This window comes from Lampetra planeri, chromosome 6, assembly GCF_965212315.1.
Source record: "Lampetra planeri chromosome 6, kcLamPlan1.2.h2, whole genome shotgun sequence".
NCBI lineage: Eukaryota > Metazoa > Chordata > Hyperoartia > Petromyzontiformes > Petromyzontidae > Lampetra > Lampetra planeri.
The window spans coordinates 2,152,767-2,171,520 of NC_136112.1; the positions used below are offsets into that span (position 1 = coordinate 2,152,767).

The 18,754-nt window shown below is 49.0% G+C and overlaps 1 protein-coding gene across 1 annotated transcript; it reads left to right on the forward strand.

Annotated features, from left to right (window-relative positions):
- The first annotated feature begins 4,251 nt into the window (after positions 1–4,251).
- Positions 4,252–11,713, forward strand: LOC144719379 (uncharacterized). Its single transcript, XM_078595250.1, has 2 exons — positions 4,252–4,354; positions 5,532–11,713. Exon 2 carries the CDS (start codon positions 5,550–5,552, stop codon positions 8,625–8,627), a length of 3,078 nt encoding a protein of 1,025 aa, XP_078451376.1. The 5' UTR covers positions 4,252–4,354; positions 5,532–5,549; the 3' UTR covers positions 8,628–11,713.
- Positions 11,714–18,754: the final 7,041 nt, after the last annotated feature.

Genomic DNA, 18,754 nt, shown 5'->3' on the forward strand with positions numbered 1-18,754 from the left:
CACTCAATCGGTTCAATTCATCCGGTTGGTCTCTATGCGTCAATTGATCCCACGGTGTTTCTCGTCGCGCGTTACTCGCTGACGGAGATCGCGTAACCTTCTCTCGTAATGGGATTGCCGAGAAAGATTTGACGTTCCCCTCTTAATCACCGAAAATGCACGTTCTGTGTGGCCTTTGACCGACAGCGTTTTGGGGATTGGTGCCCGGGCTACACACATCACTGAAATGTTGTACACGCACGTATTTATACGTACGCAAGGTGAATTGTTGCTGGATTTGTTGAAATGTTTCATGGCTTTATTATGTTACGATTACCTGAGGTCAATAACAATCAAAGCAGCTGATAATGCTTTTGACCAGCTGATCTCTTTCATAACACAAGCAGCCGGATTAAACAATTCATATCTTTGATTTCTGTCTCCACCAAGAGCAAAATAATCCACACTATTTTTTTTTATTACATTTTACGCGAGACGCCTCTTTCATCATCATATAATATATTTATTTAGGAAAACTTCCTTGAATCTCAATACTTTTTTTCAATCGTGTCCTGGACCAGCGGCTTCCTTATTAATGAGGGCCTTTGTGTGTAGGCAGGTAACGAGAGAGCGCCTGGAGCAATGTCTAGGCCTACAAGGGAATGACACTCGCAAATGCTGTCTCTGCTCTATCGTCAAAAGTTCTACCGATGCTCTGGAAGGGTAAAATAAAAAAGTTGAAGATTGGCACACAAATATAGCCGGTTCTATGTTTTTCAAATGGAACACAACATAAAACATTTTTTGCCTCCCCCCAAAATAGGGGGGACATTTGCTTTTTTACCTAGATGCACGAAAGTCTGTATTTATGATAACGCATTAAAAAAAACCCATCAGATTTTAAATTATTAAAATCTAAAGTATCTACTTGGACCCCCCCCCAAACATTTATTGTGGGGCAACAATTTTTTAATGTTTTTTTAATCTAAGCCCACGAGGGAGGTTTAGAAGTGTACCTAAACCAAATATGGCATCAGTCCATCGATGTCTCATTGTTGCAGACACTCCGTGACACGAGCGGTTATAAAGGCAGCAGAGCGCACCACTAGCTCAAAGCGTTAACAACATGCTTTACAATTTCCCTACAATCCAATGGGCACAGCCCCACAAGATAATCTCGACGTGAAAATGTATCCGCATGTACGTTTGTATATTAATTGGGAGAGCCAAAGTAAATTAAGTGCGTTGCAGGGTGACTCGTTGTACAGAGTGACTGGTTGTATGGATTAACTCGTTGTACAGAGTGACTGGTTGTATGGATTAACTCGTTGTACAGAGTGACTGGTTGTATGGATTAACTCGTTGCTACGCATTGCTGCCCTGCTCCTCCACAGCACCGGGTGACGCCACTGTAGCACCCGCACCGCCGCCACCGCCGTGTCCACCGTGCCATGGAGCCCCTCCTGACGCTGGCGCCGCTGCTGCTGGCCGCGATTGCCCCGGCGGTGCGCGGGTGCCCGCCGCACTGCTCCTGCTTCAGGAGGACCTCCGAGGTCTTCTGCGACAGTGCCAACCTCACGTCCGTGCCCTCGGCTCTGCCCGCGCACACCGTGCGCCTCTCCCTGGACCGCAACGCCATCGCCAGCCACAACCTCGACCTCAGGTGCTTCGCGTGGCTGCGGAGCCTCCATGTGGGCAGCAATGGGCTGACGGCCTTCCCGCGGGCCCTCCCGCCATCCCTGACCAGCGTCGACGTGAAAGGCAACAATCTGACTTCGCTCGGCAGGGACACCTTCGCCGGACTCAAGTCGCTGAGGACTCTGGACTTAGAGGGGAACCAGATTACGTTGGTGGACGACCGGGCGTTCTCGGACCTGCGGGGGCTGCAGGACTTGAACCTCCGCGGGAACCAGCTGAGAAGCGTCCCTGCCAACCTCCCGCCGTCGCTCGTCAAGATCGATCTGTCACGGAACAATATTGTCCAGCTGACTGGTGCTGTCTTCTGGGGCTTACTCAACCTCGCGTCTCTTATCCTGAGTGACAATGCTGTCCAGCGACTCCCCGAGAGGACTTTTGACCATCTGACCAGCCTGGCCCGAATCTCGCTAGAGGGCAACCCCTGGGTGTGCGACTGTGCCATCGTCTACCTCTACCAGTGGCTGTGGGACACGAGAAAGAAGAATCGGGTTGTGTGCGACAGCCCTCAAAGGTTAAGGCTGAGGGCCCTCCTCACACTGTCCCTGGGCGACATCTGTCCAGTAGACAGGCCGCGCGACGATCATGTCACGAGTACACTCTCCACGCACACCCCTGCACTCTCTCCCACCAAAATCTCCGAGCGCTTCCACGTGGACGCAGTACGAGACTCGACCGGGCTCTTTGTGAATACTCCACCGTTGTCTACAACGATTTTCCAAAGCATCGAAGGTATTCCCGTGCACGGCTACTTGCCGCAAAACCGAGCCTCTGCAGAGACAGCCGCGCCGCAGTTGCACCAATCGCGGTCGGGGCGAGAGTTTCCGCAGAATAGCCTGATGCCATCCATGGGGCTCTGTACGCCAAGCCCTGCCGCCCAGCAATCCATGCAATGGTCACCCTCCCCGCCCTCCCCGCAGGAGGTTACCTCCACCTGGCACAGGTCGACCATGACGGCGAGGGGGCCTCCCTCCACGGACGTCGCCGACCCGCGTCACCACGTCCAGCCCGTGCCTTCCATCCCAGAGATGGGACGTGCGTGCGACGGCACCAAGAAGGGTGCCCGGTGCTTTTCTCTCAAGAGCAACCTCAGCGACGGGGAGGAGGATGAGCGGGATGACGGGTCCCGCTCCACGACCGCTGGGGCCCCAAGGCCCTCGCTGTTGCAGCAGCAGCAGCAGCAGCAGCAGCCGTGGAGCTCCGATTGCGGAGCAAGCTGCAGCAGCAGCAGCAGTGCCGTCTCGCAACCGCTTTCGTTTACGTGGGGAACCGCCGCGGGCCCCCTGGGGCCCACGCGGACGCCGCACGCGCTCGCCCACGGGGAGGCCAGCTCGGCCCCGGCAGGTGGAACGCAAGCGGCGGTGGCCGAGGCCACGCCGGCTTGGAGGGCCACGGGGACGCCCGGGGAAGGCCTCCCCCTCCAAGGCGGCCATTCGGCTCGCCAGAAGAGGACGATAGCCATCATGGTGCTGGTTGTGCTGCTGGTGGGCGCGCTGGCCGTGCTCTGCTGGAGGCTGGTGCTGTGGCCTTGCTTCGTGCGACCCGCTGCAGCTGCAGCAGGGAGGGGACCCCGAGGTCGAGTGTTCCCCATGGAAGCCTGGGTGGACAGATAGCTGCAGGCACCATCTGGCCAACTGCCGTGTGCATTGCCCATTTAACATTGCGCAGTGTGATTCGACACATTACATGTAGAGAGATGCGGTTCCGAATCATGTAAATATATTGGCTGCAAAGGAAATAAAATGTTTGTTGAAAGTGTTGATTTTTTGTTCGTTGGCTCGCAGAACCCGAAGGTCAATGTTAACCTTTATGTAAATACAACTTAATCATGATTAACAGCCATTTCGGAACGCGTCGTTGGATGATACCCAATAAACATGGAACGTTGGGTCAATGTTGATCCAACGGTTCCAACCACATGCCAACGTTGACGAAACGTTCGCATGTCGAGTTTTATGAATGACGGATTTGAGGTGACCCCACAGGGAATAAAATATATATAAATAATGATAATAAACACAATATTAACTTAAAGAACAATTAAAAGGTATTAATGCCAGTGTGAACACAAATAACCCTATCTGTCCTGACGTTTGGGCCACCTTGGATATAAGTAGTCTATTAGACATACGTTACTTATTTTCGAACGGATAACAAAATAGTGTCACTGGTCAAGAGGTCCCATCATCGTCAACAGGGAACCGGTGGTCCAACAGCTTCAAACCATCTCCGAACGTTGGGCCCACGTTGTCATGCGCACTGGGGTATTTGAGAGGATGTGAGACATTAGTGGGTTTGTTGCACACATGAGTGGGCAACAAAAAAATAATGCTATCTGGTTTAGAGTGTGTTGGTTACTTCTCATGTTGTTGTTGTTGTTGCCATTTCTCGTCGATGGCTGGCTTGGGTGGTGCTCTGTATGGTTGAATGTACGTGGAGCACAGAGTCCGTGAAGGTATGCGGGGAGGGCTGGGGTCAGTGCCGCACATCGGCCGCGCCCAGCCCTCTTGTCATGTCATTGTCCGAGTTTTCAATGGGATTGTCGCACGAGCAAAATTGAGCAAGCGTTGAAAAAGGGGTGAACCTTCACTCTGCTCAGCCACAAACTGCTGCTGCCACCTGAGCTACGCAAGGGAGCCCTCGGAGCCAGCAAGGGACGCGTCCTGACATTTTAAGAGTGGTGAGTGAGTGCATGGGACCAGCGAGTGCGTGGATGAGTGGCTGGGTTAGTGAGCTGTTTCGTGAGTGGGACTAATGATTGGGTGAGTGGTACTGCAGTAATAGGATGAATGGCTGGGTAAGTGAGCGGGTTAGTGGGGCTAATGAGTGGGTGTTGTGGTACCGGTGACAGGGTGGGTAGCTGTGTTCAGCAAGTGGGTGAAGTGGTATCAGTGAGAGGGTGATTCTCTGGGTTAGTGGGTGAGACGAATGCGTGGGTGAGTGGTACTGCAGTGAGAGGGCGAGTGGCTGGGCTAAGTAGATTTGTGAGTGGGACCATCGGGTGCGTGAAAGCACACGTGACAGGGTGCAAGGGAGGCATTGCACATAGTGCAGAGGCAATAGTGGACATCTATATATGAAAAAAAGCTTTTTCGCTCATCGGATTCCTCCAGTATAAATACATATTTTGATTCTAAAATAATTTAGGTAGCTTAAATATAAAAAAGTAAGAACGCGAAGAAAATAACATTAAGTCCCTTGGCTATACTCTACCTAATATCACTTAAGTCTGTAATTAAAGTCATTTATCACCGCTACAATAGTACTCTTCAGCGATTGTGTGAATGAATGACAACCTCCCCATTCGTGTCACTCGTTTGTACGTGCACATTTATATTTGCGTGGGACTCCCAGTCACACGCCAACTGAACACTTTACATACACACAGGTCCACGACACGTGCACGGTTATCACCACACAGCACAGTGCAGTACACTTACAAAAATACACTTACAAAAATCGAACGATGATTGTCTATTTGTCAGCTTGTAACGTTTTCTGCGGTGGTCGTAACCGTAGCGTGATCGCCGTATGGAGGTCGAAATACACACGGTAATATGCGCTCCCGCTGATACCCCAGTAAACATGTCAACGTTGGGCAAACGTTGACATGCGGTTGGAATCGTTGGGCTAATGTTGGACCAATGTTCCTTGTTGACTGGGTACGTTGGTCTTTAAAAAAAAGACAGGGGGGGGGGGTCGTTCTAAAGCATGGCTCGTCATAATGAGGTAATACTGCGTGGATGGATCGTCGTTGTTATTGACTACGAGAACATTTGGTATCAAGTTTTACTCTGCCGAATCACTCGCACCTCCTCTCACTTGCCACCGGTGTGATGATCAAATCTCTGTTTCAGGAGCGAACAAAAAGACCCATGGCTCGATATCTGCTTCTCCCTTGGTGCATCTTGCTGCTGCTGCTGCTGCCACACTCCGGCGCAGCTACTAAATGTGTCAGCACAAGTTTGTGGAAGCAGTGCGACTGCCTGGGCGCGACAGTGAACTGCGCCGGCCTCGGCATGAGACAGGCGCCGAGCGGCGTCGTGCCCAATACGAGCGAGGTGCTGCTGCAGAACAACCTCCTGGTGAACGTCAGCAACGTGTTCGCCAACTGGAGCACCCTCCTGTCGCTCAACATGAGCGCGAACCTCTTCGGTGGCTTCCCCGTGGGGCTGCCGCCAAGCCTCACGTCGCTGGACCTGACCAGGAACGTGATCTTGAGCGTCGATCCATGGGCCTCGGGAAAGTTAAAATCTCTGAGCCGCTTGTACCTCAACAACAACCAGCTTTCCAGCGTAAAAGAGGGATTCTTCGAGTCTCTGCCAGCCCTAACGTTCGTGTCGCTGCACAGCAATCAGTGGACGTGTGACTCCTCCAACAGCTACCTGTGGAACTGGCTTAACAACACCAACGTCACGGTGCCGCAGGACGTCATCTGCATGTTTCCGCTCTCAATCCGTGGAACCAAGATGAAAGACCAGCCGGCCAGTTACTTCGCCCCCACGGTCGCCCCAACAATTCCTCCTACTACGCCAGCGGCGACATCTTCATCGTTACCATCTTCATCTCCAGGTCCGTCGTCGCCATCGTTGTCAACAACGCCATCATCGCCATCGCCTTCCGCCGCCACGTCAAGCCTCCCGTCCATATTAACGTCGATGAGTGCTGCCAGCTCCCTCACCTCATCTCCAGTGTCCGCGTCATCTGTGGCTCCGGCTCAAGCGGCCAGCTCCGGGGGCATCACCTCAACGCTCTTGATGCCGACACCGACGCTTGCTACTTCTCCCATTATCGCCACATCCCCTCTCCCCAGTGCCCTTCAGTCGAGTCTCTCCACGAGTCAAGCATCGAGCAGCCCGGCATTACCGTTGGGGTCTTCAAGCCTGCAGGCTTCATCATCGACAGACCCATCGCTCATCATCTCCTCTACCTCGTCTATTCCGCCAACACTGGTGTCCTCAACACCACCGCTGGCTTTGACCTCATCTCAAAGTCCAGCGACTTCGGCGTCTTTGTCGACAGCGCCGATGGTGCCAACACCGTCTCAGTCGATCATCTCAGCTGTATTCACGTCAGTAGCGGGGTCGACAAGTTCTCTTCTGCTCTCTCCCGTCTCCGCAGTCAGCACGACCTCGACGTCCACCATTACTTCTCTGATGGCATCGAGCACCGTTTACCCAACGGCTGTGACCATTACGAGCTCCACGGCCATCACCAGCTCCATGGGTATCGCCACGCTGGGCACTGCTACACCACAGCTGTCCTCAATAACTTCTCCAACGGTGTCCACTACCGATATTTACAACAGCAATAGTTTAAACAGTGTCCCGGCATTCACATCAACGTCGTCCGTCCAAGTGACCGTTTACTCCTCTCCATCATCATCATCATTACCATCATCATCATCTCTGCTACAGACCTCATACCTTGGGATGCTGTCTTCATCATCGTCATCAGCATCATATCCCACAGTCGTGACACCATCCATCGAAATGCTGAGTGGCATCTCTTACATTTCCACCCACACCTCAGGTCCCTCATCCTCCCCCTCCAGCTTCATTTCTGCCTCTCCAATCTCCACCTCAGGTCCCTCATCACCCACCTCCACCTTCATTTCTGCCTCTCCAATCTCCACCTCAGGTCCCTCATCCTCCAGCTTCATTTCTGCCTCTCCAATCTCCACCTCAGGTCCCTCATCACCCAGCTTCATTTCTGCCTCTCCAATCTCCACCGCAGGTCCCTCATCCTCCAGTTTCATTTCTGCCTCTCCAATCTCCACCTCAGGTCCCTCATCCTCCAGCTTCAATTCTGCCTCTCCAATCTCCACCGCAGGTCCCTCATCCTCCAGCTTCATTTCTGCCTCTCCAATCTCCACCTCAGGTCCCTCATCCTCCACCTCCACCTTCAATTCTGCCTCTCCAATCTCCACCTCAGGTCCCTCATCCTCCAGCTTAATTTCTGCCTCTCCAATCTCCACCTCAGGTCCCTCATCCTCCAGCTTCATTTCTGCCTCTCCAATCTCCACCTCAGGTCCCTCATCCTCCACCTCCAGCTTCATTTCTGCCTCTCCAATCTCCACCTCAGGTCCCTCCACCTCCAGCTTCATTTCTGCCTCTCCAATCTCCACCTCAGGTCCCTCATCCTCCACCTCCACCTTCAATTCTGCCTCTCCAATCTCCACCGCAGGTCCCTCATCCTCCAGCTTCATTTCTGCCTCTCCAATCTCCTCCTCAGGTCCCTCATCCTCCAGCTTCATTTCTGCCTCTCCAATCTCCACCTCAGGTCCCTCAACCTCCACCTCCAGCTTCATTTCTGCCTCTCCAATCTCCACCGCAGGTCCCTCATCCTCCAGCTTCATTTCTGCCTCTCCAATCTCCACCTCAGGTAACTCATCCTCCAGCTTCATTTCTGCCTCTCCAATCTCCACCTCAGGTCCCTCCACCTCCAGCTTCAATTCTGCCTCTCCAATCTCCACCTCAGGTCCCTCATCCTCCAGCTTCATTTCTGCCTCTCCAATCTCCACCGCAGGTCCCTCAACCTCCAGCTTCATTTCTGCCTCTCCAATCTCCACCTCAGGTCCCTCATCACCCACCTCCACCTTCAATTCTCCTTCTCCAATCTCCACCTTAGATCCCTCCTCATCCACCTCCATCTCAAGTCCCTCATCATCCACAACGTCCGTCACCACCCTTCCTCCACCCTCCTCCACGTTAACAACGTCCGTCGAGTCGATTAAGGCTTCCCCATCATCGCCATCATCATCATCACCATCGTCGTCGTCGCCATCCACTTCGACGGACAGGAACTCGCCCCTCTCTGCTGCGCAGATTGCGGCCATTTCGATGGCCGTAGTGGCCGGGGTGACATTGGCCGTCATCGCAGGGCTCGTCTTGCTGTTGCTCGTCAACAGGGGCACTTTCGTCGTGAAAAATGCCTACGACCAGAAGATTTGATTGCTCAGCCGACTCGTGGGGCGTCCGCCACCGAACGGGTGTCCGACATAAAATGGGGACTGACTCTAAAAAACGAAATGACGGAGTACGGGACGCGCGCCATAGCTTTGCGAGTCATTTCGCAAACCTGTGGCTCTGGAGCTGCTCCGTGACGTTATTCACATTGTGGCTCTTGAAATATTGAGGGGTTTGTTTTCATGTCTGTCAACCCCCTATTCAGTGCCCCCTACCTTGTTACCGACCAATTCGGACCTTATTGGTCACCCGTGTTCCTTATAAATCTCAACGTTCATCCTACAAAGTCCCATCACAAGGGAAAAACGCACACAAATAGACATATTTTGCCCTCATTGAAACGACTGTGTACGCTCGTATGGACCTGAAAACTCAATTTCTCTTGTACAAGAATACGGGTAGACCGTATTGGTCGACAGGTATGTTTGTTTTTATACTCTTTGGGTCTTTCGGTAAAGTTACATAGATAAAAAAAAAATAACGTTTCAGGTACAAAAAATACAGCAGGTGAACTTCTGAGACAGGAGAAATATGACATATTTCTTCTTCCTCAGCAGTTCGCCTGCTGTATGAATTCCTGCAGTCACGAAAGCTTAAAGTCAATGTTTTTTTATATATCGAATTTCTAACATTTTTATTTTATTTTGTGTTTAGTCGATGCCCAGCAATGTTGGGCCAAACGTTGGCATGGTTACTGGGTATAGTCGTTCTGGTTCTTTTCTGCCCATTCCTTTTTATCACCTCCCAAATAAAACCTCTCAAAAGTAAACATCAAGTGCTGCTCGCGAAACGTTCTCGCTAGTTGGGAAGGGGGGGGGTCTCTCGGCGTCACATTTGTCCCTGCAGGCGAATTACTTGGTCCACCGTATCGGGATTGTACATACTGCACTGCATTTTGGAGCAAGAGACTTTAAGCGGTCAGCCCGGTATCCCTATCGTCAGGTTTGTTAGAATCGTTTTCTTTTTACATTAGCACAGCGAACAGCTAGGAATAAAAATAAATTAATCGGTTAAAACCGGTACAAAGCACGTTAAAACGTATTAAGAAATGAACGTTGACATGTTAAACCTTTGGAACGAGACCCATGCAAAGATATATATACTGAGGCAATGGTTTGTTTGCAACGCGCGGCGTGTGCGATCCAGAGGTTCACCGGTTTGATTCCATCTCCCGGCGCGGTGGGGCAAAGTGTGGGTACATCTTCTAATCAAGGCACACTGACCGGCGTGGGAGGGTAGCCCGAATATCCCCTCTGTACAGTTCGTGCACTGTCTGTGGACTCCACGGCCGCCTCTTCCCTACTAAAATTCCACCGGAATCAATTACGGGCTCCCGAACCGGTTACCGGTTACCGTTAAAAACAACAACAACCATAATCTCTACGAGTGGAAGCAATCTCCCTCCCGGCTGTATTGGTTGGAGGGTGGGCGGGGGAGGTGTAATTTCGGAAATGTTTCATTTGTGGATTTAAACTATTTAAAACGTATTTTACCAGGCTCACTAAGCCATATCGATTTAACAGAAGTGACCTGGCCACAAAAGATAGCTCAACGAAGTGCCTTATTATCATGTGGAAATGCATAGCAGCGAAATACTCTAAATGCGTGTTGATTCTAAATGTGGAGGGGAAAAACCAGAGGACCCGGAGAGAAATCCACGCGGCCACATGAGAGAGGCACGCAAACTCCAAATATACCGCAGCAGGCGTCAGGGTTGGGATCGAACCCACAACCTCCTTCATTCCAGGCAAAGTAGTTAACATCTCCTAGCCACCGTGGATTGGTGTAGGGAAAAGCATGAACCACTGCATGTGTGTGCCAAATGTTATACTCCTAGCCCCGTGCCGGATTAAGCTATTGTGGGGCCTGTAGCATATTATGTTATAAAGGGCCCAACATAAAAAATCCACAGAAATATTAAAACACACATTTTTAGCTTGCATAGTAAAGTAATTGTATTTTTTCATTTGCTATACAGCCGGATAATACGACAAATCGCTAACCTTAAACACCCAGTCGTTCATAAAAGTTCAAGGCGGTATAGTACTATAGTAATAGAGCAAGTGCAGAATCACTGAACCGGAATTGATAGCTTGAAAGCATTTAGCGCGGGGCCCTTAAAAGTGCGGGGCCCGTAGCTACTACAGTAGTAGCTACTTGTGCTACTGGGATAATCCGGCACTGTCCTAGCCCCGTTCGAAGAAGGCATCACTGCAAGTCCGAAATAAAGTCACGGTGGCCGATATTGTGGCCAGCAACCTGGACTCACGGTCCACGCCGGTTCAATCTCGCGGGCACGGCAGTTGAACTCAAAATCCACACTCCCCCCCCTCCCCCCCTTTGGTAATTTGCATTTGAATTGGCATAAATCAGGGTTAAAATTTGTATTGTTTATTCCATACTCTTAGGTTTTTTCGGTAAAGTTACGTAGGTAAAAATAAAAATAATAGAAATAATAATAGAAAAGTATTCTTTTATTTCTATTATTATTTCTATTAATTATTTTTTTATAAAAAGTAATAGAAATTATAGGGAATTATTATTTTATTTCTATCATTATTTATATATATTATTATTTGTATTATTTATTTTTACCTACGTGACTTTACCAAAACAAACCTAAGAGTATGAATCCTTGCAGTCACAAAAGCTTCAAATCTAGAATGTTTATTCAAACCGCACAGTCGAAATGTGTCCACGCGTCTTGTTCTCTTAAATCATGCACTATGACCACCTTTATTTCAATGTAAACGCGACTATATAATATAAACAAAAAATGTTAACATTCGTATAATTTGCACTATATTTGTTTTCAGTTATCACCTATAGTTCAAGTTTACATACCCGTGTAGTAAAAGCGTGTATATTTGACGTCCGTTTATAAAACAGTGATATTGTAGGCTATTTATTGCGTCTCCTTGTTCTGGAACCTTCGTGCGTCGGTTGTGACAAAGTCTTCATAGCAAGTCGAACATTGTACGCTTCGGCCAAATGGCAAAACAACCTAACAACAGCTTTAGAAGAATACTGTAGTAGTAATCAAAATAAAACGACTCTGCCGTAATTTTAAATCAGTCTTTTTATTCCTTGTTGTCTTGCGATTGCATTGCCTTCAGTTTTCCAATTTCTCGTCACTCGCCCATTCTGTCATTTGACTTCCTCCTCATCTCGATTTAAAGCTTTCGTGACTGCAGGGATTCATTCTACGTGACTTTACCGAAAGAACCAAGAAGATTCCCCCTCATAGTCGAAGACCCTGGAGGTGGAACCGTCAATCGCACCAGAACATCCAACGGACCCGATGCGCGGTCACGTCTCCGTCATGAATGGAAAATCAAAGACACGAGCCACGGCATTGCGATTGTGGCCATGAAACCCAAACTATGGACGCAATACAGCGACGGGTTCTTAACATTGACTGCAGCTTTGCACCCCGTTGGTTCTCAGTCGTAAACAACAATGAACAATCTTCTTGGTTTTTTCGGTAAAGTCACGTAGAAGGGAAATAAAAAAATAAAAAACATCAGAATTATGTTATGTTTTATTTAAATGTTTATTATTTTATTATTTCCCTTCTACGTGACTTTACCGAAAGAACCAAGAAGATGAATCCCTGCAGTCACGAAAGCTTTAAATCGAAATAAAACAATGAACAATGTCAATACATACCACGTGGTTTGGTGAAACATAGTAGTTGTACTTAATGTGCCCGTGTTGAATTTGTGTTTTCGATCAACGATCGATTAATTACCTTTTGAAAAGATCTCTCCATGTCTCGCACCCCCGAAAGGACATCTCACACCCCCAGAGGGTGCGTGCACTCCAGGTTAGGAACCACCGGTAGACAGTAAACCACCTCTCTCTTTAACAGGAGGAACAGCAAAAATAACTCCTGAAGCCCTCTGTCTCCTGGCCAGCAGCAGAAAGCAACAATCGGAATGTATTCTTGGATCTTTCGGTAAAGTCACGTAGAAGGGAAATAATACAATTATTTTATTATTGAATATGAATCCCTGCAGTCACGAAAGCTTTCAATCGAAATTGGAATGTAGCTTCTGAACATATTGCTGCCTTACGCGCGGAGATTAGAATTCCGTAATGAATGTTGTGTCCATCAGACCAAACTTAGATCAATGACAACCAGCAGACAACACTGGAGCAGATGACCAAGGGATCGTCTGCTCTTCACCGGTCGACTGCTTCGTCCGATTCCGCGTGGTTCAGTCGGCTCTTCTGTCGAGATGTGAGTCGGGCCCAAATGCTGTAATTGCTTTGCGAGGTGGAGCGGTGGTGCAGTGGTTGTGGCACGTTGCACGAATCCGTCGACCTAACGTCTTCTGTACCTGGTCGCGACCAACGTGAGTGGCCGAGTGATATCTGAACCGGTCCCCTGCCCCCATCCCACACTTCACCAGCCTGCACTGACCTGCGTGGTGAAATATGGTCAAATAACTGCCATAACAAACGTGGTGTGGGGAGGTCTTCATCCAGCGGTGGCTTTCATGTCATCTCTTGCTATATTGTGACGGGCTCTTCAACAGCTTATATGGGCGCACTACAATGGTCGGTGATGTACAGAGAGCTTAAGGAAATGTGAAAAACCTTCATCCGTTTCCTTCGCCCTATTTTCACTTTTATGAAAAATCTAAAGCGGCTGCTGAGTTCACTTTCAGAAAGCGGCATGAACGCAATTCCCAACGAGTTGTACACGCGTGTTGTATTAGAGCAGTGGTTCTTCACCCTTTGGGGGTGCCGAGACATGGGCAGCATTTTTTAGGAGGTAAATCATCAAAACACAAATTGAGCACGTGCACGTAGGTACAACTACTTTGTTTCATCAAACCTTTGTATGTGTCAACATTATAACAAATTTTACGCTTGAGAACCAAATGCGGTGCAATGCTGTAGTAAAGGTAAAGAACCACTGTATCAGTGACATTCTTCCCCATCCCCGATTAATAAGACGACATTAACACATTCCACCCAACCTTGAAAGGAGTCTAAGGTACGGTTATAATGTACGTGGCGAGCCAATGTATTGCCAATCTGCAACTCTCATTTGCAAATTGCAGAACGTCCGATGTGCATGATTGGCCCGGATTGCTTGGACAACACGGGCACAAACAAATAAAAGCTGCATATTTGTATTGCCTACAGGATACCAACGTTGTTAATACGGGGTAACACCTTTCATTATATGAGATGTGAAATAAATATTCACAATGGATCCTATCCATCTGAAAATCGACATCGTGGCCCATGGACATATACTTTTGGCCAAACGCTCAACAATGCCCACCACACCTTACACAGTACATACAGGGCACTAACTTTGTTGAACGATGTCTTTTCACCTCTGTCGCCGTGCACTAATTTTTGATCTGTGTAATCAGCAATAACTTCAAGTTCGGAATGTTTTCCAAACTCCGCTTTGTGGTCAGACAAATGGCGACCGAACGTGGCTGTTGTATTGTGCATGCACGTCTGAATCATGCACGTGTGCTCGGCACAAAGGGCTCAGGTTTAAAGTACCCAGCGAGAGCACTGAGTGTGACACAACAAGCTAAAGTTCACTTCCTCGTCAACGAATGCAATCATGCTGGACAGGTAGCGGGGCTGTAGCAGGGGGAAGCGAGGATTCCAACACCAATCGCCACACCTGTACAGGGATAATGGGGCCACTTTCCCCTCTCTACCTGGAATAGGTGACCACCCACCAGCTGGATGTGAGGACACCTCGCATTGCTTCGTGATTGTCAGTGGGCATCACGAAGGCGATGGTCCACATTTGTTTCTGGGTTAGGCCACGTTTGGTAGAAGTTTTTCTTTGCCAAACGTCTTTTCATTGACCACCCCGTCAACCACAAATTAAGATCGTGACGATAACAAATATATACGTTCTTGATACGTGGTCAATGTATCGATCAAATTCTGTCCGATAAAGCTCCTTCTCCTCCTCTGTGGTGAATTGAGACTCCTCACGGCCGAATGCAACATCAACGCACGACGGAGTTTCGCTCAAACTGCCCCGAGCTTCATCGCGTCACGCACTCTGCATTGGTTGCGAACAACCCACGTTTCCACCTAACGTCTGCAATTCTCCCTCAACCCCCCCACCTCCCCCTATTATCGTGTATTTTGTTGTAAAGTGTCACGAATTCTCTCTCTGTGCGTGCTAAATAAAGTAACTGCGAACAAACAAGGGCCCTTGCAACAATTGGCAGCTGCTCGACCACATCGTTTCGTGCGCTGCGTCGATTGTGTTTGGCCGGTGGCCAATTTACGTTGGGTGTCATTGGAGGCACAATGAATTGGGGTGACTAAATGGGGTGGGCGGGTGTACCCAGCCCGAGATCCCATTTTCTGCACGCGTACGAAAGTGGGTGCTTATTAAGTGTGCACACGCACACACGACGCAATTTTTACGGGTGGTGTGTGTCTCGCTGCGGCTTTCACAATCATCCTACCGACAGACGATAAGGGTGGTTCGCCCGTTGTTCGGAACACGGCCGTTCCTAAGGTGTTCTCACGGAAAAAATAGAGCCCACCACGTTTTTGTTAAACGAAACTCGAAGAAGTGAAAGAAACCCCCATGAATAAGTTTGACGCTTTCAATCAACGTTTTGCATGTATTAATGTTTACTGTACACACTACATTTAATTTACAGGCAACCTGGCACTGGTTCTTTTAAAACAATTATATTCCCATAAATATGCTAAATTCCTCTTGATATGCAAATTATTTTGTCAAGGCGCTCTTCGCCCCTCCATCCCAGCATAAATAGTCGCTCCAAGCCTGGGGCGTGCCATTCAGACTATCCTCTCGACAGACCTGTTCTCCACCTGAAGACGGCTGCTTGCGTTGTGGCCGAAACGTCGTGAGAATTATTTTATTATGTTTTATTTTTATTATTTTATTATTCTCCTTCTACGTGACTTTACCGAAAGAATCAAGAAGAATTATATATGCCTTTTCATGTCAAATATTTAACATCTTCTTGGGGGGAGGGGGGCACGAGTTAGAGTCCATGAGCCCAGACCAGACATTTCCACTTGGTGGTTCTGCCTGGCATCCAACCCCAATCGCCATCATAGAGGGAGGTGGGTATGGTGGCAAGTCGAGGCTCAAGGGCAGTGGAAAATTGTGGCTCCGGGTTGAGGAGGCTACAAAGTCCACCTCGGGGTTTCCAGTCCCAGTTGACAATGCCGCATGCACGTGGACTAATTGACAATTAGAGCGCAAAGGCAGCCTCCAGTGCTGAGCTCCACCGGATCGGTTCCCCTTGAAGACTGCGTGGGCTGTGTGCGATGAGGCCAGAGCCGGAGCATTCCCATTTCTCACCGAATCCAATTGCTTGCGTCATCACCTGCGACTGGAAAACCCGAGGCGGACTTTCATGACCTGGAACTGTGAAATACGGAGCTAGGGATTCGGGACCTCTTGTGTCACAGAACTAGTAAAAGCAGGTTCCCAACAAACATGGTATGTGGGGACAACGTTGATCCAACGTTGATCCAACGTTGATCCAACGTTCCAACCACAGACCTGAGGTCAACTCTACAAGAACTGGCCGAAGTTATGGCGGGGGGAATGCGATATCAATGGCAGTGATGATCTTTTGACCTTTTGTACAACCTGACCTGGCACCAATTTCTGCTCTGACCCATGGACTATCAAGTACCTGCCGTGCCGTGCAGTCACGGACCCTCTGTGTAGCGCACACGCAAAAACTAACTCCCACCCTCTCCCCGCTCCCAGTACCACGAAATTCGCTGTGAACACCAAAAACATTGAAAAACTAACAACATTTAAAATGAATTCTGACGAAGCTCCAGAGTTGAACCCGGGGTAGGGAGTTACGGCCAGCGCGAGACATATTAGTGGATGAACGGATGGCTTAATTCGAGGAAGAGTTAGGGTGGATGAGAGGGCTGGGACTAATGGCTGGTTATTTCGAAAGTTGCGTGATTGGGGTCACTGGTAAGGCTGGTGTTGATTAGTTATGATCAGTTAGGATCAGGGCGAGGGCCGGTTTAATGGCCAGTTGCCTGTCTGGTCAGGGTTGGTGCGAGAGTTTAGGTGGATAGTATGCTCCGTCCTTACACTTGCTTACCCCCCCCCCTCAACACCGTATTACTACGCAAAGACTTTTACATTTTCGCTTGGAGACTGTTTGTGGTGCTCACAGTTCGCACACACAGGGCCATCGTCTTTACGGAATTAATAACCGCGCATGGAAGGGGGGTTAGTTATTAATAAGACGACGAAATTAATTGGTCTTGAACCTGGTAAACGCCATCGGCTGCTGCAACGGTCAGAGGCGCACAGGCCCCGTTGTATGTCATTGATAAAATGTTTTTAGATTTGTTCATGAATGTAAAAAGATCATGAATTAATAAATTAAGATTTACGCACGTACATTTCAACTCAGATCTATGGAATATTATATTATTAAAATGTACTTCACATGCAATGAACTTTGTTTATCGAAATAACTTAGTACAGTACTGTTTGTCAGCAAGCTCATTTTGCCCGCTCTGAAATGTTTGGCTTGGTGTGCCACTGTCAGCGGTCGTAACTGCAAGGGTCAATAACATCGAAATTCAAGCCACATTTTCCACCTCACCGCAGAAGAAATGTGACCATATTTTCCAAGAAAAGAACAACTTGCTGTCGTCCGTCTTCCGTGTTATTATAAACATGGCCCAGCGGCGACACGGCCTAGCCGCAGCGCATTCGCCGATTGGTGCAGAGGATCCCGGCTCCAATCCAGCGGCCGCCCTGGTTAATACTGCTGCGGTTCTGTATTAACCGTAACATATTCGCCGTCCGCTTCACAGTGGATCTAAAAACAACAAAAATCATGTGGCGTCATTGGCAAGGGTCGGCCATTGTGTGCTGGCATCACGGTCAGAAATTGTCGAATGAGAAAAATGACGTCGCAAATTACTCGGTTGAAAACGTGGCAGGACTCTCCGGCGTTCCTGAGACTTAGTGAGGATTTCCTGGGCAAACAAGCGTAAACATAACAACGAATAACTCTACAAATTCAAGGGAGAGCATATATGACAACTGGAACGGACAGGCGTTTGTCATCACCGATAATTTTTCCGCTGTAAAACCCCTCACCATTTTCATTGCCATGTTCAATGCTATCTACCCAAGACAGATGCAGAAAAAGTGCTAAATGACAGGCCTCAGGGGAGGGGGTGTAATTTCATTTCTTAAAATTTTAGGACTATCTTGGATAAACTCGATAACCCACATGCAGTATCAACATTTTAAACATCCAATGCTGTCTTCCTTGAACCGCATGACAATCTACTCGTGTTCATTTTGATTGAACACTCCCAACCCACCGCAGGCCCACATGGTGAACTTAACGGCTTCACTTTCACCGACCTCATCCCCCCACTCTCAACAAAACCTGACCTCCGATGCACTTTTGTGGGTTATCAAAATTCACCGGGACACTCGCCATTCTATCTACCACAGCAGCGGCGGAGGCGGCAGGCAAAGTCGTCAGGTGAAGCTTTTCAACTAAGCCAATTTAAACAACACGATAATAAAACAAAAACACAACACTTGAAAACCCCCTTAAACGTTTACATGTCGAACTCTACACCACGACCCTTTTGGTGGTGTGGAGTCAGCAGATTGACCGAGCTGGGCTAAGGTCAGCTCTGACCACCAGAAAGTCGCCACCGCACCTCGGGCCCTCCGACTCCCCATGTCCAGAGGGCCTCTGCCACCACGGGCCGCCCACCCTCTAGCGAACCCAATCCAGGGCCCAAGGGTGGGACGCGGGGGGGGGGGGGGGTGCCAGTCCCGCTCGGGCAGCTGTGGAGTGTCCTGGTGGGGAAAGTCACCGGGAATGTGCCCGAGCGTGTCTTTTGTCTGGTTGTTTTGTGTTTGTTCCGATTTCTATTCGCTTCGCTTGACTCGCTTTGCTTTGTCATTTTGACGGCCCAGATTATGCTTGCAAAATGAGACTTCAGTTTAACACGTAGGCTTTCGCGACCAATATTGTTCATAATCAACGATTTTTGGGTTTAGATCGCGTTATTTATAAATGTGTCGTAACCCTCCACCACCCGACACGGCCAATCAG